Source organism: Zerene cesonia, chromosome 19 (assembly GCF_012273895.1).
Source record: "Zerene cesonia ecotype Mississippi chromosome 19, Zerene_cesonia_1.1, whole genome shotgun sequence".
Classification (NCBI taxonomy): Eukaryota; Metazoa; Arthropoda; class Insecta; order Lepidoptera; family Pieridae; genus Zerene; species Zerene cesonia.
Window position 1 is genome coordinate 7,222,230 of NC_052120.1, and position 24,649 is coordinate 7,246,878.

Here is a 24,649-nt window from a genome sequence, read left to right on the forward strand (position 1 = left end):
CATCAGAGGTCTGGAATATCCGAGAGGTAGTCATTTTACAAGCTGAATTGATACTTCAGACGCGCCGTGAAGCGCTATTCTCTTGAAAGCTTTTATATTATATTATCTAAGACCTTTCAACACGCGGCAAAACCGTCTGTCGATGCGATCAATCGATTTGGATTCCCGTCTCTTGGGTACGAGTCGTAACGCCGCTACATGAACGAGATGCTTGTCACCTGATGAACTCGTAAAAGATCCATTTATTTTACTTGCAGGGTAAAATCAAATAAACTTTCCATTTCGTTATTTTGCTTTGAACAGAGGTCATAATCTTAAAGTTAATGCTAGTGTGAGTGTAGTCTTAAAGTTAAAGCCGTGACCAGTTCAATAGTACAGATATCAAGATGTTTATTTTATTGAAAGATGAAATTATTGTATACTTAGTGTAAATCGTGCGTTTTATTTATAACTTGCGCAATAAAAGTCAGCGCTTTGGTATAATATAACTTGCAAATAATTTATAACATTGATTAATTATGTGTATTTGTGAAACGGAACTTAGATTAGAATTACGATAAATCAAAAAAAAATTAATATAACAATATATAAAAACGACCATCAATATTTTTAATACAAATAATAATAATTCAAAATCTAACTTCAATTTAATTAAATAAGTATTAATATGTAAACCATTCTAAAATCTCATAGGTAAGTACAAGCGTATAAATCGTAACGTTGGGTATGACTCGACACTTTTATGTGAAGACATGCTCATTTTAAGCGAATCTCAGCCCATTATCAGGGACTATATTTCGGGATAGGACGTTGCTGCGCATCACTTGTGTGCAAATTGCTTAGGGCTCAGACTTTAAGGTTCCGCTTTAGTGATCTCACGCGTGATATACATCCACATTATGCAAGTTACAACGTTTTGGTTCACTGCCAGCAGACTCCGACCGTACACACACCATTCTATATGCCTTGACTAATTATTCTGCGGTTTGGAATTCATAACATATTGTCATTTGTGTACGAATAACTTCAATTTGGCCCTATAATTCACGATTGGACTCACTGAACATTGTAGTTATCGTATAGATATGGACTATTCATATATCACACGTAAGTATGGTTGTTTCTTTTTTAACTAAACATTTTATTCACAAGCAACAAAACTGCATGAAATATACCTAAAAATAACACTTTGAGATTCCCTTCTTTTCTCAGCGATAAAAATATAGGTACCTATCTTAAACAATGTATGAATTTAATATAAGACCTCTCTGTATATAGTTGGAATCAATAACAAATCTATCCATAAGGCTCAATTACTTGCAAGTAATTATTATTAATTTGCATTAGACGAAATTAAAATCCATAGTAACGAGATAAAGCTCAATTTACATTAAAAAGCTTCGGCATGTAATAAAATTAACAATTCTTTCGTCTGACACCAGTTTCGGTCCTCGATTGAAATTCAAATCCGAAGTCTCAAGCATATCTAATATAATTAAGATGGCCAGTAATTGAGTAGACATCCACCCTCAGCTTTAAAAGAAGTTGACTCCCGCTAACTTTCTGGTATGTTGTTGGATTAAATTGTAGAAATTGTGATATATCAGATAATTCAGTGCTAATTTTCATATTTATTAGATGAGTATCGAGTGTATCTGTTATTTCTCGCATACTGAGACCAGTCAGCCATACTTTTTTATTATTTTTTTGGCATAATTGTCTTAAAATTGTTTATTTAATACAGGTAGCTGGTTAGTGGAACTATGCGTTTAGTTTATTATAAATTTAACACAAATCTGTTGCAAAAGCTTTCTCAATAAAACGATTATGTACATATTGCCTATTAAGATAGAATCCTTTCAGTTTTTAATGTATTCCTTTTCCTTGTAAAGACGCAAAAATAAACGTGATTCCCCTCTGACTTTGGTAAAATTCGGAATTGGGTAGGTTTTCATAACAACAGTAAAAACAGCACGTCGATAATGTTTACCTACGAGTACACACATTTTTGATGTTTCTAAGAAAATATTATGAAATTCATTCCTTTCAATATTATCACAGTAACTTTTTGTTTTACTAATACAAAGCTACCAATTACAAATTTTAATAGAAAATTTATTTATTTATTAATTCAAGAAATACTTCGAAATTCAACCCTTTCAATCGCACCTACTTCATAGGTATACAAAACACATGTATATGTTAATAAGAATGCTATTAGGGGTACCTAACGTAAGTTAATACATTTCACGGAATATGTAAATTAAGCAGACTTTATCCCGCAAACATTGGGTGAATTAATGTATTATAACGTCTTGCCGGCGCCCCAAGGGAGTTGAGAACTTAAATTGTAACAATATCGAATCGTACGTACGCGTCTCGCTAATAAGAACGAATTTAAATTACTTGTAAGACATACTCGTACATATTGACAAGAAATTCTACATCTAATTAAAGCGTTGTTTCAGTTTCGAGCTTGTTATTTCGCTGGAAATAGAATTGGTAATTCCTTAAACAATTTTGTGCTAATCGTTCGATGATGGTATCATTTATAACTTTTGTTTTAATATGAGGCTATAATCATTTGTTTTTTGTGATGTCTGAGCATTGAAATTAAAAATTTTGAGTTCTTAATTGTTTTCCTATATAGTATCTTCTACTTTTTCGATTTCTTAATTTGCATGTTGTCAATACCAGATAAATTAAAGGCATTGAATGTTATAGGTACTATAATTAGTACCCAATATTTAGTGACCAAAGTTTTTTTAAAGCGATTTAAAACCTTATAACCTTTAAGAAGAGCATAAACAGACTATATTTATATGAATTTTCCTTGTTGGCTTTAATATATTGCTATCATTGCATTTTGTAATACCTAGTTTAAAAGGGTCGAATGTATCAAAATTTTGTATTTTGTAGTACATTTTAGAGAAATAAAAACACCAGATAAATTATGAGCTATGTTATCTATTTGTACTTCACAATATTATTGAGTATTAGAATAGTGCTACAATAAGTGTAATCATATACAAAATAAGTCATTGTTACAAACAACAATTATAATCTATTATCTTTTAAAATACATAATTAACAATTATTAAGGTAGATCTGTAATCGCATGGAAGCCCTGATTCGTAATATTCAAGGGGCTATTTGTTTCTCTTTTCGCATTTTTGTGACGAAACAACTTGAGATAATCATATAAGCAGTGGTTTTAATATAATATGTTAGGTGTTAAACAGAGGTGATACGAATTTATACTAATCATAGTGGAAGCCATTAGGTGATATATTTTGAATTTGCATTCGAACTTTCATATAGCAGTAATTAAATCATATGATATTTAATACAAATAATAATATATAATAAATACAAATAATAATACAACACGTGAAACAATCTAGTTTTGAATAAGTTCTTTTGAATTATCGTATAACTTTGCTAACAAAATCATCAAAAATTAAAACTAAATAAAGGTTGATTAGGAAACAATAAATGAATAAAAAATCAATCAATTCACAAAATTGATAAACGAATAAAAACACTACAGGATCTCTTTAATAAATTCTTATGTGCTGAACACTCCACTACGGTGACGACGTAATATTTAAGACACCGTGTCTTTAATATACAATCGTTCCATAAACTACAAAAAACGTATTATATTTTTTATGCAACATTTTTCATTAAACAACAATCAAAACATGTTGGAGATGAAAATACAATACAATTAAGGAGACACTTGTGTAAGAAACTTCACAAAAAAAGTAATTAAACAGTATTTTAATTTTTTATAACTATGAATAACAAAGATCTATAATTATTTAGGATTAGCTTATCGCCGGATTTTCGGATTCAGCCGCAGTGTAAAGACAGGACAGTCCCGGAATTTTCCCCAGTTCACGTTTCATTAAACAATTTCTCAAACTATTATTATAACAAATTTTATCCAAATCGGTCCAGTGATTAAGGCGTGAACAAAACACAGACAATCAGATAAAAGAGTTACTTTCGCATTTATAATATTAGTAGGGATCATATACGTATCAATTATTATTGCCTCAAATACGCAACAGCGTGTTTTAAATTGCTTTCGTATTATTTTCGTTATTGCCCTATTCCTATAGCCTGAAGCTTATGTAAAATCGATGTATCGTATTATAAATATAATCTAATAAATTATATAAATACAAAAATATGTTTTATATGTATGGCACGAAAATATAAAATATGCAAATTGTTAATACGTCCCTATATGTTTACAAAAGAATATATAACGTATTAATTTCAACCACGATTTGATCGAAGCGTTTATTGAAATTTATATAACAAAAACGTTCATCGGAAGAACGTTTTCATACAACACTGATATTTTAATTAACCTTATCACTACATTGTATTTCATAATTATTTTTCACTTACAACATTTATAAACTCCTTAAAACGATTAAGCGAATTGAACATTTTTTCATTTTAACAATATTTCATTTTGGAATCAACTCTAAAGCGTATAAAGGCACTTCACATCAAAATCACAATGTTAGCACCACATCATAAAGCATGAACGATAAGCCGGTGTGAAGCGACACTTAATCGCCTATTATTATGCGTTTGTGTGAATATTATTTACAATAGACTAGTAAATAAATACATCTATATTATATTAGATTGAACTTTCATATAACATTCGTGGTATCAATTTAACGATACGCTCTAAAGTCGTGTAAAGAAATATTTTTATTCGATTATTTCATGTTTATAGTTTAGTTGGGTCTTCTTCATACACCCCGACAAGGCTATTTTGACGTATATTTGACCGATGTTATTACGGAAAACCTTTACAATGATTGTCTTAAGGTTTATTAAACCACAAATAACAAATTAATTGCTATTAATTTCATTCGAAATCGGACTCGGATGGTTTTATACGAAATGCAAAAATTAAGGAGTAATGAATTCCTAAGTGGCCGCAGTGGCTGCTTCAGTATTAAGTCAATGAAATTTCCTTCCCAATTGCCAAAATAATCTTGTCGCGTATTTTAACTCGTTTAAAAAACATAACACTGCACTTATATGACATCAAAAGAACACTTCAGAAGTTTTTCTATATATGCATAAGTTGTTCTAATTTCATCATCTGCAGTTATCATTAATTCTCCCAGTTCTAACGTATACGCCATCTAGATCAATAAACTTAACAACACTAAACATTAATATAGACTTAACAACAGTTTACATTAACAATAAGTAAGTAGGATGATTAAAAAATCAAGGTGATTTTAACAGCAATAGATAATGCAAACTTGCATAAGTCCCTTCGTTGGAAAGAGAAAGAAGATCTTACCTTTTCTTCAGCCCGCACGTGAGCAAATGAAATTGCGCGAAATAAAAGCATAGCAATACAGTATGTTGCTTTAGTAGGTAGAAAAGGGACAATCAGATCTTCTATCTCTTTCTAATCGTCGAAAATTTCCGTTAACACGCGGTCGTGTTCCCAACAATATCTATTATACCTCTCTGCATTTCTACGATGCGCCAAAACTCTATTTCAAAACTTGTGTTCTATTATCTATGCTCCTTTCTAGTAATTCAAGGCGTAAATGATGCTTCGAAAATTACAATCGGGCATTGTAATGCCATCTAATCTCATGAACTCATAATAAAGCTGAACCACAGATAAAATAGAGTTCTTTTAAACCATGCGATACTTATTTGTTTTATGTAAATATATCGACTGGGTAAACTGCACACAGAACACAGAATTGTTTGTATGTATCGTTATTGGTTTATTTTCTTTGTTGTCTAAACTCCACGTTTATTCGAATTATTTTTATTAAGACACTTAGTCCTATTAAAGGAGAATAAGGAAGCTGTAGTCGTCTTTAATAATCCTACGAACATAATACTATAAAATACATGAATAAATATGGGTGACACACTCAAGGCATTATTTGAAGCGACATTAGCGGGTTATTCAAACTCGTGTATTCTTAATGTTAATTTAGCGTAAGTCTTTTGCCTAATTGATTACCTATTAAGCTATTGCTCGATCTTTATTGCGTTAATTTTATCTACATCACATATATTTGAGAAAGATGTGCTTTTGATTTCATGCGTAAACTTATTGGTTATATTAAAACATTAATATTTGAACTTACTTTGATATATTATTATGATTTTGTATATTGGTAAATGGCACACGGTATTTAAATAAAATTATTATATCTGTATTTTGAAAGATGGTTTTCGAAGTAAGAGTAAATATATACTGTGAACATAACATTACTTTATATATAATGAAGGCACTAATACTTCCATTCCGAAAATTTCTGACCAGCATGAAATCGGTTAGGGCTTTCACATTTGAGAAATCTAGAAGGTGCCATCCCTAATTTCCCTACTATCTTTTTATCAAACGTCGCTTTACTGTAGAGTGCACCACCCTCGCAATAGTCAAATATCGACACCCCCATTCCCTGAATAATATTCGTTCACATCCCCCCCATTGACTTGATCCCGTATGACTATGGTAGGGTTGGCGCTACACGAGTTATTCGACAATGTACGTGCGGTCTTACACTTTTGACACTCAACTACGACTATGGAGTTAGTGTCCATGTCGGTTTCAGTACTGCTGGTGCGGCGAAGTACGTTGTTGTTCGTTTGAAGTCGATGCTCTAAAATCGCTCGCCATATACGAAGCTCGACGCCGCCCCTGCAAAATAATTATATTAATTTATATGAGAAACCTCTAGCTTTGACTACATTTTATTTATTGTAGCGACTTATGTTACTTATATTTCAGTATGTATAGAGTTACAAGAAAAGTCTGAAATATTGGCACGCAAACGCAAACGCAACGCAAACAAAATTTAAGAAATGAGATTAGTTATGAAAAACACTCATTAATTAATTAATAAAACATACTTAATATTGAATTATAATGCTTCACAGCGTTGTCATTATTAGTTACCATCATATTTAACCTTTAAAATAAATGCATATCGTTACAACAGATTTTGTTTCTTTCGACCAGAGCTACAGCTAGATGTTTCTGCTAATAACTCAATTCATACTGAGATATAAGTAACGTAAGTCGCTAGAGTGTATAAAATGTAGTCAAACTATTTACCACTTTATTACTACTCACTTAAGATTCAGTTTAGCTATATCCTCCCTCTGTGCGTGTACCAACAGGTCGGCCAATGAGAAGCCTTGATGCGCCAATGCTCTAGAAGCTTCTTCGGGCACGCCGCGTGACGTCATCCATTCCTTTATCGCTTGGAACTGTTCTTCATCGTAATCGTCGTCATCTCTTGTGCTGTGTATTCTGTGAATATGTGAAAAGTAGGTAATATAAATATCAAAAGCCATTTGAAACTCTATGTAAATAGAACATTACGAAAATCGACCTCATTGTAAATCATTATGTTAACAGCTAAAAATTCCTGTGATGTTATCAGACATTACATTTGAGCAGATCTTTAACGATCTAAGCGCGTATACCCTATATGCTGCTCATTAAAGAACATAAATTATCCAATTTCTTGTTTTCTATAGGATTGTTATTTTCTATAAATGAGATTTTTTAATAGAGAGAAAAAATTGATCACGGGATTCAAACCCGCGTCTATTTCTGAAAAAAGAAATATCCACTTTTTATTAATTTAAAAGGACCTCTTTCTCGTACATATATTAAATCCTATCGTAATAAGAAGTGAATATATATATATATCACCCAAGTTAAATCATAAATGATTATTGGTTACCTAGGTCGTTTCTCAACGAATTCTCGAATAATCTGCGTCTGTGTCTTTTGCTCTTCTAACATAAGTCGCAACAGCGATTGGTACTGCTGATAGCTGTCCATTAATTCCTGTTGTAATCTGAGAAACAATCGCATTATATAAGAATAAACAATATTTTCATATTATAAAAATACAATTCTAGATTTAAATAAAACACTAATTTTGAATATAAAGAGTTACTGAATCATTTTAACGGTTAGGAAAACCAGTAGTAATAGGCATTAGTTTATTTATTTTATAAACACGTCGTTACAGTCTATAACAAAATGGTTGCACTTACGTTTTAAATTTATTATTTAATGTGTTGTGTGGTGAAAAAGAAGTTAGCTTTCTATGAAAAAATAAATTACAAATACTTTATTTTATTGGCCAAAGTACTCACTTGTGATTCTCATGTCTCAATTGGTGCAACTGATGGTCTCGTGTGGACGTAGCGGTGGATATTGCGGATGGCGTCGCACCTTCGTTGCTACCGCGCTCCCGTCGGCCATCTTGACCCGCTAGGTTTGCACCTAATTCTGAAAAAAAAAACAAGAAATTATTGAAAATATTTAAAGACGAAACATACAATAGCTAATGGTAAGGAATAGCGTTAAACCATCATAAAATTTTTGGAGTTGTACATTTATAAGAACCAATAATATGTCGTTATTGCAATGTAAGCTAGAGAATGACATCTAAGCAAATAAGAGAACGTGTGGTACGTACATACTTAATAAACACAGTATATTATAAAGTATGTATTTATAATGTTCAAACAATCACTTTATGACTATGATAATTGTTATTCTATTTTTAATTCTTAATAGTTTAAAATTTTATTTATTAAGATGCATGTAAACTAAATAAATTACTCTTGCAATAAGAAAAATACATTCGAATAAGATAAGATCTAATTGACTTAAAATCCATGTTTAAAACTGTATAACCAAAGAGCATCTAAAATCCCTTCAAGTTACCTGGTGATAAAACAGTGATGGCGGCCTGCACAGCGTTCCTCACCAGGTTGTCCAATGCGAACATCCAATGAGGTTTAATGCTATGCATTCTCAAGACAACGTTCACCGCCTCTTGGAACATATATATGGCTGAATGGAGCTCGTTTATTGCGTTGGAGTCGAAGTCCAGATCCTCCTTGAGGGTGGTTATAGCTTGCTCTATGACCGCTCGGTTTTGATCCATTATGTACTCTTTGAGCGCGCAACGGAGGGTTTCTAGATGATTCTGTGGATGTGTGGGTTTTATAGGATGGAAAAAGTATATAAGTATTTTATTAAAAAAAAATCGATTTTTCGATCGATCGAAGGCAGTCTAATCAAATATTATATATATTCATACTATTGCAAAATATAAAGGTAAAATCTCGGAATTCAATGACACTTTAAATCCGATTCTTTTTTTTTATATCATGAAATAGTGCATTTACATTTGTTTTATAATAGAGATTTTTTTTTTTTTTATTTACAATGATGTGCCTAAACTAATTATTCATTGTAAAAATAACCAAAACAACTCTTTCCCCACATGAAAATAAGATTTATTTTGTTATATTTCCTCCTACTTTAAGAAATACGGAATAACCAAAAGGAATAACTTACCATAGTCAATACAGTATTTCCAAAGTCCTGTTGTATACTAGTCATCCATTTCGAACAGATCTTCTCGCTGTCCTGCTCTAACACACGCGAGAGAGTGAGACGGCGCTGTGAATCTTTCTTAAGGAGGTAGAACCCATCGTGCTCTATGTCTATTGATGACCGCGGCACGTTTGTCATATCGACCTGAGAAAGATACCATAAAGAATATCACTGTTTATTCATAAAGCACGAGAAATAGTAATAATTAAAATAATAATGACTCATATGGGGACTATAATCAACGCATCAACGATCTTGGCCGGCTCTATAGGTACTCCAGAGCTGCATGCGCAGATCATTACGTATAATTGCTCAGAAATAGGAATACAAATTCACTAAAATATATTGATTGTACTAAAAAAATAACTCTAATAAACTACTACTACTACTTCTAACTAACTAAAAAAAATAAAGTTTTTTACAGCAATGAATAAATGCAAGAAGTGTGTTTTACAATGCCTTAAAGCAGGCATTGATAATGCAGTTTCAGGTCATCAAATTTTGTGACAAAAAATTATTCGGTGCTTGCTATCTATATTAATTAGCCTGGTGTAATTCGCAATTACCAGCGCGAGCGGTTTACATCATTTATTTTTATTTAATACTGTTATCTATTATAGATAAATAAAGAAGTCTATAAAGTTGTATTGAAAGGGCATTCGTTTTGCATTATTTTGTCATACCTCTGGTGATAAAAGGCCGCCCGAAGAACTACGTCTATTCAAAATAGTGTCATTGTTATCCATGTCGTCAGTAGAAGGAGTGTTCGGCATTGTACTAAAAGATAAGAGTAAATTTTGTAAGCATACAATTATTATCATTAAACATCCTGTTTACTCTAATTGGAACTTAATCATGCTCAGAATAAAGTATAATATTCTTTACGAGGTTGCAGATGAACTTTAATTAGTGAGTTAATAATATTAAATTTAGACTGTAATTAATGTAATGACATGCACTTCAACTGGATTTGAGAGTGTATTAATCATATATTAGTTTTTTAGTAAATTTTTGTATGTATCATGTGGGAATGCATAAGATCTGATAAAAAAAAGATGAAGCAATGACAAATGTAATGATAGGATGAGAGAAGTAAAACATGTATTTTCGGTTAGTGTTTTACATATTTTACATATCTCAAAACAGCCACGAATGCTTACGAATAATAAACAAGTAAAATGCTAAGTAACTACTTCTAAAATTATTCTACGACTACTTTCTACATGTTAACTACAACTGCATTAGATAAAATAAATTGAATTCTACAACTACAGTCAGTTAAAGTAACGATTTTAAGTTCTAACAAACACAATTATGAAATATTTAACACAATTTAGATAAGCAAGCAAATTCAAAATTTAACCCGTCATTTCAGAAGTAACATTACCAGATTTAAACCTTTAAATAATATAATGATATGAGAATAACAAACCAATAATTATGACAAGGTAATGCGATATAGATATATTATCGTGACTAGAACATTTTTTTTTTTTTTGTATTTTTTTTCTATTTTCCCCCTACCCAGCAACCAAGTGCGAACATGAGGTGTGCTATAAACAATATGTTACCTGCTATTCGATAGGTCCGGTGGGTATATCAATATCGGTGACAGCATTGACGACGCCGTCCTAGTGATTGTCGGGTTAGACCGGACCGTTTTAACCCTTTTGTGGGAAAACAAACAACACTTAGTGGCAACACTATCGCATTTCCATGTTAGGGGTTACGTGATGTGGCTACGCTTTATGAGGATTTGAATTTCGCAATCGTAACACCGGTGGGTTTGGTGTTTTAATTGGTGAAAGTGCTAAAGCACTCACGACACTTTCTTAAGTGTTTAGTGCAGAGTCGTTTAAGAGCAGTATGATATAGATGTAATTTAGACATATCTTGACACACGAAAGAGAACACACAAAATCAAAACTCATACGCTAGCAAAATTCATGTGTTAAGATTAGTTTAGATTTAAATTGCTGTAAAGCAACAAGTCACCAAGGTGAAACCCAAAAATATTGGAATATAATAATAAAAAACACTGTATTGCTTGAAACAAGGGATAATATTTAATCATGGAACATGGTTTTGAATTGGTGATACTGCAAATCGTATTTAAATGGTATTCAGTACATTAACAACCATAAACAAAGCGAACAAATACATTGAATATCTGTATTAGACACACAAACTATGTCGTTGTCCAAATAGTCCTTATGAATGAAGGTCGTTTATGTTTCTCTATGGATGACACAAATGACTTGCGATCAAAGCTCACCTTTAGCCAAAAATTCGTATCGATTCGAAACAAAAATTGAACTTAAAACCGTTGTTACCTTGTTACATGCAGCTTGCTAATATTGTAGGGATTGGCAAATTCATGCGTAAAATATTTGGGTGTGCTATTCATCGTAGCGGAGATAAAGTATGATATTTACCCAAAATTAATTATATTGTAAAAAGGTTCAATGTGAGGTGACTGTTTTTTGAGTTGCTTTTCCGAGTAGTACAAAATTGAACCTTATATTAAAGGTACATAAGTGCCAACATCTAGTATTATGTCTGTAGTGTTTGATCAAACTAAACATGCAACAATTTGGACAATTTTCTTTTATTTTAAACAGTGCAAACAATATACATGCATATGGATAATAAATGCCTTATCTCCGCTAAAGATGAATGGAAAATTCAATAACAAACTTTAATGGAACTCACTCGATATCCGGAGAGCTAGGCACGTTTCCAGGTAAACTAGGTTCTGATATCTTCTTCTGAGCTACAGCCGATCTAGCTTTATCGGCGGGAACTGATATACTGCGACTGTAGTCCACGTTGTTACCGAGGCGGCTGCTTGCTTTCTTCTTCCTAAAAACATTATAAGGTTTAATTTTGCACTACTCGAAAAAGCAACTCAATTTATTTTATTATAAGGTGCTTATATATAGGAATATAAAGGTAAATAAAATTTTCTATTTTAAGTTATTACAAAAATTCTTCTAAATTCTTCTAAATTGTCATTAAATCTCTGTCGTTTCATGACAATCAATGATGTCATTTATCTTCCTATTGATTTTATTATTTGTGTAAAAAAATAGTTTGATAGACTATCTCGGTTATATCTTCTTTTATTATTTAAAAATATTAAGAGCTCTCAAGGCCAGTTTATTGTTCCATTGGGCTACATAACAAGAAAATTCAGCATACTTTATTCTACTATGCATTTACTATTTTTCTTGCATGTTGCTTACATTCAATAAAAAAAACACACACACACAACATGGCAAGCAATTTCTGTGCTGGATCAAGGAAACTTAACCTTATGAGTCCTTTTTTTAAATTATCTGCGTACATCATGTATCTGCGTAATTTATTTCCACGTTAGTAAATAAATAAATGAAATAATACTAACTCGCATAGGAATGGATCTTCTAACAGCTCAGCAGCCGTAGCTCGCTTCTCCGGGTCCGGTATGAAACATCGCAGGATGAAATTCTTCGCTTTCTGCGACAGCTCACTCGGTATTTCCGGATGCATCTTGTAATATCCAACCTTAAATCGATAAAATAGATTGTCAAAGAGATAATATCGACTATTTTGTACAAGTAATAAAACATATTAAGACTATTATTTGGAAAAAGACAAATTTCAGATTTTTTGAATTTCGATAGCAGCTCATGGAAAATAGATAATACAATACACTTTATTAAACACATTAACAAATGAAGATGAAAGAAAGAAAGGAGGGAGTCATTTATAATGTTAAATGGGCAACCTAATCGCTTACAAGTGATCTCTGCCAGGCAACCTTTGGATAGGTATATTTTTATTGATAAGCAAAATGAATACCTTAAATAAAGCTGCCTGTGGGGATCCCAATTCCATGAATGGTGGATTTCCCGTCGCCATCTCCACAACAGTACAACCTAATGACCAAATGTCAGCCTGAAAATTTACAATAATATATAATTAAATTTATATAAAATAGTTATACACATGTGCCTGCTTAAATCCGTTCATCGTATCTGACTAAAAATCGGTACTACTTATTTGCTAATTTATGGAACAAAATTATAGCAAAGGTTGACACCAATATGGACATTGTCATCTTCAGAAGTGAGTATAAAAATATTGTGATCAATAAACCAGCATTTAGGCAACTGCAAAGTACCACCATGAACACAAGTCAAACTCTTTTTTGATTTTATCCATAGACTAGCTGTTCACCTCGGCTTCGCCTGTGGTACATATAAAGCCTATGTCACTCAGTGAAGTTGCTTTCGAATGGTGAATGATATTTTGGAAACGAAGTAGTTTCCAGTAATTTTTGTGTGAAAACATTACAAACATGCAAATCTCCTCGTTATAATATCAGACCATTTTGTTGAGTGTATGTAATATGCTACAAAAATAAACAAGCTAAAATTGTATTTTTTACTATTAAATTGTATCGTTTTTATAATATATTTAGATACCTCTATCAAATTAGGATAAATTTAATGATAGAGTGTATTATGAGTTTACATCAACAAATAAATAAACAAACAAATACCGGAGCTCCATATCCCCTCTGCCCCTTATCAATAACTTCAGGCGCCATATACTGCAGCGTGCCCGCAAACGTCTCCGTGGAGGGACACAAGCCGGCCAAGCGCTTGGACGTGCCGAAATCTGATATTTTTACAACACCACTGTACGTGTTCACCAATACGTTGTCGCCTTTTATATCGCGGTGTACGATTTTCTGATCGTGAAGGTATTTGAGGCCTGAAATTTAGAGGAAATTAATTATTTTTACATTTATACATACTGTTCTTAAGATTATCTTAATATATATAAATTGCGTGTCACATTGTTTATCCGCGATGGTCTCCCAAACTATTCAACCGATTTGAATAAAATTTGCACACCATCGAACTTAAAATATAGGAAAGTTTGTATTATTTCAATTACGATATTATGACTACCCGGGCGGAGCCGGGAATGCAGCTAGTCATAATATGAAGTTATCTTAATTGGAAATTATAAGTTATCACACTTCACACTAATATTATGAATGTGAAAGTTTGCGAGTTTTGATGCTTTTCCGTCAATCACGCTCAAACTACTGAGCGGATTTTGATGAAATTTGGTATACAGACAGGGTATGAGCTGACATGGGTGATAGGATACTTTTTAAGTATCCAATTAAATACTTCCTTGCGATGAAACAGAAATCTTGATATCCGGGCGGAGCCGGGACGAGCGTTTAGTAACAATGTATAGAACTAATTACACGAATAAAATGTACATTTACGAGGAGAATAAGACAAAATGTATATACCTTCTAAAATTTGTTTAGTATAATATGCAATAGTGGCCTCATTTTCCTTAAGTGGACCCCACTTTGACCGTAACAGAGCAGACAGCGAACCTCCCGGAACCTGCTCCATGAATATCTTGAAGTAGTTGTCCTCTGATATTGAACCTAAATACTGTAAAAATAAGAGTTATATTAAACCAATCATATGTAAAAATGTCCTTTAATTTGTTAAGATTTTGATGACATTGGTAAAAATCCTAAGTTATATATTTACAGTTAATTTATAACAAACTATTTATAATTTAACATTTAACAATTTTCATTAAAAATTCACTTAATCAATATTTAATAAATAGTATTTAATGAAAGTAACATTATATTATCAGGCAAGCCAACTTGGACAACACATACAAGGTATTGATAATGAATATCCTGATTGTTTTCTCTGTTCAAATAACTATCTGAATAGAGTTTCCATTAAAATTATCTACCTGTACAATATTCCTATGCCTCAATTGCGAATGCAACAATATCTCTTCATGTAACGGTTGCACATCGCCGAGATTCTTCTCCGGTATTTCCTTGACTGCGATCCGGACCTGCGTGTTCAGATCTCTCGCCGCGTATACCACACCGTACGTGCCCTTGCCGAGCACCACCCGTTTGTTGCAATCGTCCAATTCGTATTCGAACTGAAAGAATTAAGTATTTGAAGATTACAAAAGATTCGATCACGAGCCATTATGCCTCTGCAAATGGATTGCCGACGTTACTTTGGGAAGGGATTAAGAAAGGATTGGCGAGAGGAATAAAGGAAAGGACTGGGAAGGGAAAGGGAAGGAAAAGGATATGGGCCTCCTCCTATTCTTCTTCTTTCCTTTAATTTTTTTTTTTTAATTTATAAAGCATTTTAATGCTATAAAACTAAAAAAAATAAAGAACGAAGTTTCATTATTTGTAATGTATGTGTGATTTACACATACACGCATGATTACACTTTTTCTCTTGATTATACTTTATTGATTATTATATCTTGATTCAAATTTATTTCAATCCGAAATATATCAACTAAGGAGGTAAATAGCATTTTATAGTATTCACGGCTCATAACAATTATAAAATGATGACGTGATTTTGAATAACAAATAAACATTTCTTAAGTCGAGTTCGACTTTAACACTTACTAACTTTGCCTAATGCCGAGCGAGAGAGATATTTTGGAATAGATACGAGAATATGTGAGTAAAAGAATACCCGTATATTTGTAATAAAATTGTATACTATTACGCAACGTAATATACATTAGAAGATTCGTCTTAATTTCGAAAATCTACACATAAACAGTCAAACATTTAAGACAAGAATTAAATATGATTAAATAAATAGCGTTTTAAACAAGATATAAGTAAATAAATAATATTATTAGACATTTTCTTCTTCTTACTTTCAATTGATCCTGCATAACACTAGTATCCAAGTCGGCCAGCTTCTCATGATCAGCCGTGAGCTCTCCCAACAGATCATACAACCGTTGCCGGAACATTTGCGACGGCAGGAATATTTGGAAGTCATCTGAATTCTCACTCACATATAGGAAGAGACATCTGTCGTCACGTTTGTATAAACTAAAAACATATACATATATTAAATCTCATAACGTATGTGTGATATATGGGCTATATGTATACTGCAAAGATTGGATATGAATCGAATTTAAAACTAAACATTTTGAAAAAACATTCCTTCATGATTTACATAACAATTCACATAACAATGTTAAGGAAATTGGGTAAACTTGATATTTTTCTACATATGGAGTTTCGAGATAACACTTAACATTATTGACTAAGAATTTTATGGAGCTAATTGTAAATCGTCTTTCGTTATTTAAATTATAATTCACAAAAAAAAATCTAATTCCATCTAGGGACCCTAGCTTACCTATACGTGCGTATCATATCAGAAGTGAAGAGCCATCTATGAACCTGCCGACACTCGCCGCGCATATACTTGAGACATAGGTTCAATATCTCCACAGATTTCTGTTCCGCACCCATATTCACATTTACATACGACGGCATGTACTCTTTTGTTGTTTCCAGAATAATCACCTGGTGAATATAGAATAGAAACAAATTATGAGATAAAATATCGCTAGAATCTTTAGAAAAGCTGAATTAATAATTGTTACAATTGTTACATACATTTTAATATTAATATTATGAGAGCAATTTGAACTGAGACTGAATTGATATGGAGATGATTAAAAAAGAATCTGTAATATTATATCCATTTCTAAATAACATTAAAAAAACTTACAGGGAATCTTATAATATTATCGCAGCTACTCTTAGTCGCCTCGACGAAGAACTCCATCCAAAACGAAAAAACTTGTTGTTCAGGCGACGTATCTTCATTCTTCTTCCTAAATCTATAATGGTCGCATTTTGGAAATAAAAAATATTTCATAAAAAAAATCTTAAGTCACTACATACATTTGCTAAAGACTAATTTTATAGTGATATTGTAATCAAATGTATAAGACAAAACCTCATTTCTGACCCGAAAAAATAAGACCAGAAGACCACCAATTTGCAGCAAATTTTTAAAGTTATCAATTCAATTGCTATGAATCATTCTCAAATAATAATCTTGACTAAAATTTGAAATGAATACAAATATAGCCTTACAGTACCTGTCAATAAGTTCTATATTTCCAATAGTAGATTTCAGGTACCAATTCGGCGGTTTCAACTTAAACATACACTCAGCGGCCTGTATCGCCTTCACGTAATCCTGCGCTAAAACTGAGATCTCGAAAAATGTCGCCACATCCCAATACTCTTTTAGTGAAGATAGGCTGCCCTTTTTACCTATTAAATGATTTAATATTCGCCCTGCAAGAAAATAAGTAAGAAGTGTATAAAATAACTAAAAAAAAACATGTTTAATGTATGTACTGAAACAATTACTGTATAGTTTTGTTTGGGTACCAAGAGAGCAATATAACGCGCCGTTAGCAATTATAAGCTTCTAGTTTTTAATGCAGTACGTGCTATGCTTCTAATTTTATTATTAAATCGATACCTTATACCTTATACGAGCCTAGCCTTTCTATTCTCAACATTTATTTACATTTATCCTTCTTAGTGATTGTTACAAATAAATAAACAGATTCATTAACATTAGCTATACATGTTTGATATTTATTTAATCACAATAAAAAACATGTCCAAGAATATATAACATACCTATGTGTTGTAGTTCTTGAGAATCTTTGAAATCGTTCCCAGCAATGACTAGAAGTGTTGCTAAATTGATGCCGGCATATTCGTTTGGTTGGACCTCGAATCCTTGTCTATACCTATAACAGTTGTATAAGTATTATATTTAACTTGTAAAAAGTAAAGCCCCATGACCCTTTGTGGGGTATGGGACAGATCAACTGTACATCTGTTTTACTGAAAGATTTTTTTTTTTACAGACAGTGATCAGATTCTAGTCTATCAAGAGTGAGCCTTCTGTGTCCTGCTATTATTTTTGAACCAAGACATTTATTGTCCTCATACAGGTTTGAACGCAGGATTGCTTGGTTTTATACTCAAAGTGGTTAACCATTTTTCCAAGGATGCGATCCATGTAAAAAGTCTTATAATAATAACATTTTATACAAATAAAATGTTCTTTTTCTTGTTATGTCTACATGTTTAACGGACAAAAATCTGATGGAGTGTACGAATAAAAGTAAGTGCCTTTATTTATATTTATGTTTTGCTTCACATTAAATAGGATAACATTTTGAAAACTTACCAATGGATTGCGTTAGTCAAACTTTCCAAATCAGTATGCTCAGATTCTACAAATTTGTCCTTGTATATGCGCCCGCATAAGCACAACATATCGGGAAATCTATTTTCCTTCTTCTCCAATGCTTTTACGCATACTTTTAAAGCGTTTTCTCTATCGCCCTCTTTGTTTCTCCTGAAAATTTATATATTTTGGGTTTTGAAAAAAAAAATTCTTAAATTCCTAGAGAAGGGTAAAAATTATTAATCCAATTCCTTTGTGAATAAAATACTCAAGAGCCAATGACCTTTATCTTACCTATTCATAGCGAACGCATACATGAACCTTATAATCGGCATATTGACATAGTTCTTCCTATTCATAATAGTCTTGAGATCATCCACAATATGTACGATCGCGTCATAGTCCTGTATCTCCCTGTACGATATCAATAAGTTAAGAATCGTGTCGCCCGATAGAACACCGGGGTCATCGAGTCGCCGACGCATCGCGTGCAAATAGTTCGATAGTTCCAAGCCGGTGTAGGTTTCCCGCGCTTTGCGCAAATCCGAGAGAAATTTCTCTTGTAGATGCGCTCTGTGGACAAGACGAGAGAACGTTATTGCTGGTATATAATCGAAGACCATATAGGCTTGGTAGTTCTGAAATTCATAAAAATTCTGCTGAATATGTTTAGGCCTGTTGCTGTTGCGTGCTTCTATGAAATAGTCTCGTTTTTTCTAGAATCTGTATGAAATACATGAAGAATCATACAGTGTTCAACCGTACATCCGTGAGAAAAAAAATATTGAATCATAAATTACAATATTGCTTTATCACAACTGTCATGCTTTCTACACATAATATTTTGAATATATTTCCCATATAAAAAAAAATGTTGACTAGCAGAGATAATTTTTACCAGAACCTGCTAGTGCCAATCAGTGATTTTAAACATTCTGTGTAATTCACTTTAATCCCCCTTTTTTCTGTATCTTTATTTGCTAATAAAGTATCATTATCTTCCAAAAATATTAACGACTTCATTTTCTATATAATTTTCATGAAACTTGATGAACTTCAATACCTGTCTGAAATTTTACAATTTTTACAAGTAATATGATTCTATACCATGCAATCTATTCATTAAATCTAAAAAAATGGTAAAAATAAAGTATATTGATGATGTAACTAAGGACTGCATTTAACGCCATTAGAACAATTCTAATTAAGATAACAAAGTGCGTAAGTTAAAATGAAAACTATAGTTAGTAATTTGTTCGCTCATGTTTTTTAGATGCATATTATTTAATCTCTAAGTGATATTGCAGAGGCGAAATGTGAAATCATGAATAGTTAATTTAACAACTACAATAATCGCCAATTAAAGCTCAAGTTAATTGCGTCTTATAATATAAAGGATGCATGGGCGAAACCAAGTTGTCTGTGTGGGACGAAATGTGCATTTAATATGCAAATATACGAAACATTTACAGTCCTTGTTTCCTTGAATGAACATTTAAGAATCAAATCATGTAAAAGGTCGGCTTACGTTATAAGAGAGAACCTATATATCTTTATATTGTTTAATTTAAAATGTCACGTCATTGAAACAAACACGTATCACTTATTTATACGCGCAATCCTAAAAAACGATATTTCTGCTATTAAATGTCTCAAATAAATCATTTATTTCAGAAGATATAAGATGTACCTTGTTATCTTGTTTGGTATTATTTTATAACAAGCTTAACTAATGACAATTCACTTTAGCATATGATGAATTAATCTTTATGAAACGAACGTTTCACGATCGAATAACATGCTACATCCAATTTATCCCCTACAATAGAGCAAAACATTAAGGATAGTCACAGAGATGTATTTTTCGAAGTGTCTAGTTTATCTATCGTACATTAAACACCACAATAAGTTTTTTAAGTGTCATATCAAATCAAATCAAAAAAACTTTAAACACTACTAAAGTTCACAATCAATAGTTGTTATACCTAAATTTCAAGTCTGTTCTATTGTTGAAGTAGGGATGTTGATGACAACGTAAGGAACTAAAGACGACATGTGACATCTGCCCGTACCTTACTTGGCCAGCGTGGTGGATATGGCCTGAACCCTTATGAGAGGCCTGAGTCCCAGCAGTGGGTATTGTTTATGGGCCAATGAAGATTATGATTATAATTCAATTGTTTTACAACCTATACGATGCAGTTATTTTGATAGATGTAAACTATGTGTGCAAAGAATGAAATAGAACGGGTGGGTTACTAATACGTCTTAAAGCAAGAGGAATTTCAGTATGGAAAGTCTGTAGAAAACTTCCTTCTTACAGACGCTATGGCAGGCCATCGATACCATTTAATAACACCATATATAAAAAATTATCATTCTTAAACGGTGAAGGAAAACATCGTGAGGAAACCGGCATGTCCAAGAATTAAAAGTTCGACGACATGTGACATCTGCCAACCCGCACTTGGCCAGCGTGGTGGATTATGGCCTGAACCCTCATAGGAGGCCTGTGTCCCAGCAGTGGGAACATATATGGGCTGATGATGATGATAAAAAATTATCAAGTGAAATAAATTGATACCCACTTTGTTTGCACTTCAACATCTTGCAGTATATTCTTCAATCTAAGAGTGAGATGCTGTTTAGGATCAGCTGTTTCCTCCCCTTTGAACTTAGTAGCGGCTGGGTTCGTAGTAACACACGTACCGGCATCAGTTAGTTTATAAGAAACGAACAGGAAATTCGGTAGCGATATCTGCAAAAATAATGCACCTTGGAAAAACCGATGTTTACAAGCGTTTTAATATTCGCATGCAAATTCTTTATGTAATTGTTCGTATTGCTTCACTTGAACTTATAGCTAACTAGCTGCGCCCTGCGGTTTCACCCGCTTAAGTCCGTATCCCGTTGGAATATTGGGATAAAAAGTGCCTATATGTTATTCCAGTTGTCCAGCTGTCTACGTAGCAAATTTCATTGCAATCGGTTCAGTAGTTTTTCCGTGAAAGAGCAACAAACACACACACATCCTTACAAACTTTCGCATTTATAATATTAATAGGATAGGAAGTAGGATCTATACTAATATTATAAAGCTGAAGAGTTTTTTTGTTTGTTTCAACGCACTAATCTCAGTAACTACTGGTCCAATTTGAAAAATTCTTTCAATGTTAGATAGCCGACGTATTGAGTAAGACTATATAGGTACCACGGGCGCAGCCAGGGCAGACCGCTAGTCTTATTATATAATGTTTCGTAATATTATCATTTTCATATTCGTAATACTTCGCAGAGAAAAAACATAAACGTAAAAGATTATTATATATGGATAGAAAACCTCTATAATCATTAATTTTATTTTATTTAAATTCTATACAAATATTAAAACACAAAAGTGTAATACATTACAACTTATATATCACACTAATCACACTAATATTATAAATGTGAAGGTTTGTTTGTTTGAATGTTTGTCCGTCAATTACGCTTAAACTACCGAACGGATTTTGATGAAACTTGTTATACAGACAGGTAATGAGCTGACTTGGGTGATAGGATACTTTTTATCCCAATTAAATGCTCTCTTAGGATAAAACAGGAAGCTTGGTATCCGGGCGGAGCCGGGACGAACGTCTAGTACCTATTATATTTATTTATTTATTTATTTTATACTTTATTGCACACAAACATTTACAAGAAAAAGACATAGATGAAACAAAAACAAAAGAGACATTATGCACAAATGGCGGCCTTATCGCTAGGTAGCGATCTCTTCCAGACTAACATATAACATAAAAAGAGAGACATTATATTACATGTTTCAAATTACAAGTCATTATTCTAATCCAATTCAAAGACATTGATATAAACCTAATATTGACATTAATATTGCCGTGGTAAAATTCATGTCTACATCAATACATTATTGGCCTTGACATGTTAACAATACCTAGTAAATCAATGTAAATCTAGGAGATGATTGAGGCACTAGTATTAATTCAATGAGCTCCCTGGTGAGGGTCATTTCACATTGATTGGACAGTATATCTCTGTTCTACTATTATAATTTACCTTTTCTTGTAGATATTGAACTTTATACAATTAGAACTTAATCATAACTTTATGCTTAGTTGAATTTGTAAATACGTAAAAGTATAATGTACTATTAACACATTCCATTTAGTAATTTTGAATAAAACAATTTCGCAAGTTCTTGAGTTTATCTTATTATCTGGATCGCGAGGGATCAATAATGTCCTTATTTATACTCTTTGTAAGAGCAAGTGAAACAAAGAAGTTGTATCTATCATGAAAACAATAATTAATCAACATATAAAGTTTTCTCTTATTACTTTTTCTGAATGCATACTACACACTATTAAGTTTAGTGAACAATAAAAACATTACCAATCAATGTGAAAGCACCAGCCCTAGTAAATTATTGTTACACTGGGCAATTGTAGAATTGAATGTAATAACTATTGAGACATTATCATTCAAGGTTTGACAACTGCGGATGTTGTGATCTATATAGATAGATGATGGATATGTGTACTTATATTGCAAGTGCATTGATTAAGAAATATGTCTAAACTAGCTGCACCCTGTGGTTTCACCCGCGTAAAACCGTATCCCGTAGGAATATCGGGATAAAAAGTTGCCTATATGTACTTCCAGTTGTCCAGCTATCTACATACCAAATTTTATTATTTCATTGCAATCGGTTCACTAGTTTTTGCGTGAAAGAGCAACAAACACACACACTTCCTTGTAAACTTTCGCATGTATAATATTAGTAGGATTACTAGGATAGGATTAATAGGATTAGTTTAGTAGGATAGGATAGGATAGGATTTTCAACTGACTTCAAAATGATATTATTTGAAGTATGAAACATACCTTAAGCCGTAGTGTAGCATCCGGGTCCACATCATTATAAAGCAGGACATTCTCTTTCATGTCAAAACTTTCTCTAACCCCAAGGTGGTACAGTAGGGAACTCTGCTGCACTTGGACACTGAGGTCCACAAGCGCCACATCAGCATTGTAAAATGTGTCGAGTACGCTGGTCTCTCCGAAATCAAGTTTTTCAAACTGAAAGTTTATTTTAATTTTAATATATTGGTTGGTTGGACACAAATTATTAATGTATAAAGAAATTGCATTGTGTAATTTTGTCATACAAAATTTGTTTAGATAATAATTCAGTAAATTGTAAATAATGCAGACCTAACTAAACAAGAAACATTTAAATATGTTTTTTAAAATGGAAAAACAGTTATCTGAATTTTATAATATTTTAATAAAAGAAAAATTTAATGTATAAATATCTAAAATGAAAAAAGTTGTTGTATAATAAAAATTCATAAATATAAGTAATATGACATAACAGAATATTCATATCTATATTTAACTCTCCTGTGTTTACCATTAGAGGTAAACCCACAAAATTAATGGATTTTTTAAAAAGGTATGTGATTAACACATAATTAGTTATTATCATTTTTTAATTTAGATATGCCTTGTAAACATAAACAAGTGTGTATTCATAAAATAAAAAATAGCAGATATTTAATAACAAAATACGACCCACAAATACTCACATGTATGTGATGTAAATTTGCATTTACAAGATCCGAGGCCAATCTTACTTCCTCTAATGCTCTTTTTCTGTGAGCCAAATTTAATGTTTGGGATACGTCCAAAACACATGCTATGTCCATTTTGGGCCTTTGGTTTGAAGCCCCAGCCTGAACTGTAGCGTTCGACCCATCACTACAAACACTTTCGCAAATACTTCTCACTTCACCTAAACCATTGTTCAATTAATTAATAGTGGATCGAAAAAATAGTTCGACTTCGACGCACAACATAAAAAATCACAAGATTCTTACCAGACTCCTCCGCGTTTGAAGTGTTCGGATTACCGAATGTTATCATTTTCTTGCTTGGTTGCGATTCATTTGTACAGTTTTTTATAAACCACGCCGCGATAATCACAAATAAATATTCAAAGAAAACCACAACAAGTATTTATTTCAACCAGCTTGTTATTTAATAATAGTGTTGTGATGAATAGTGACAGCTGACTGCTA

The 24,649-nt window shown here is 32.3% G+C and overlaps 1 protein-coding gene across 2 annotated transcripts; it reads right to left on the minus strand.

The window, feature by feature from the left end:
* Positions 1-4,343: 4,343 nt before the first annotated feature.
* LOC119834669 (mitogen-activated protein kinase kinase kinase 15) lies at positions 4,344-24,649 on the minus strand. 2 transcript variants are annotated; one of them, XM_038359100.1, is made up of 25 exons: positions 24,449-24,649; positions 24,158-24,363; positions 23,454-23,648; positions 21,140-21,309; positions 18,846-19,124; positions 18,552-18,722; positions 17,993-18,105; positions 17,437-17,638; positions 17,061-17,172; positions 16,683-16,852; positions 16,186-16,366; positions 15,233-15,433; positions 14,763-14,913; positions 13,992-14,206; positions 13,289-13,384; positions 12,852-12,991; positions 12,158-12,307; positions 11,017-11,112; positions 10,129-10,222; positions 9,407-9,589; positions 8,768-9,032; positions 8,191-8,326; positions 7,770-7,886; positions 7,151-7,330; positions 4,344-6,715 (listed from the first exon to the last, which is right to left on the minus strand). In XM_038359100.1, exons 1-25 carry the CDS (start codon positions 24,492-24,494, stop codon positions 6,454-6,456), a joined length of 4,131 nt encoding a protein of 1,376 aa, XP_038215028.1. In that variant the 5' UTR covers positions 24,495-24,649; the 3' UTR covers positions 4,344-6,453. The 2 variants fall into 2 exon arrangements, with proteins under 2 accessions (XP_038215028.1, XP_038215029.1); XM_038359101.1 differs by lacking the exon at positions 11,017-11,112 and having other exon boundaries at positions 24,449-24,648.

Coding starts and splice junctions, on each gene's coding strand:
- LOC119834669 (XM_038359100.1), bottom strand. CDS start 24,494: ATGATAACATTCGGTAATCCGAACACTTCAAACGCGGAGGAGTCTG. Junction 21,310..23,453: donor ATGCTACACTACGGCTTAAG/GTATGTTTCATA, acceptor TTATTTTTGCAG/ATATCGCTACCGAATTTCCT. Junction 17,173..17,436: donor AATATAGAACTTATTGACAG/GTACTGTAAGGC, acceptor CGACCATTATAG/ATTTAGGAAGAAGAATGAAG.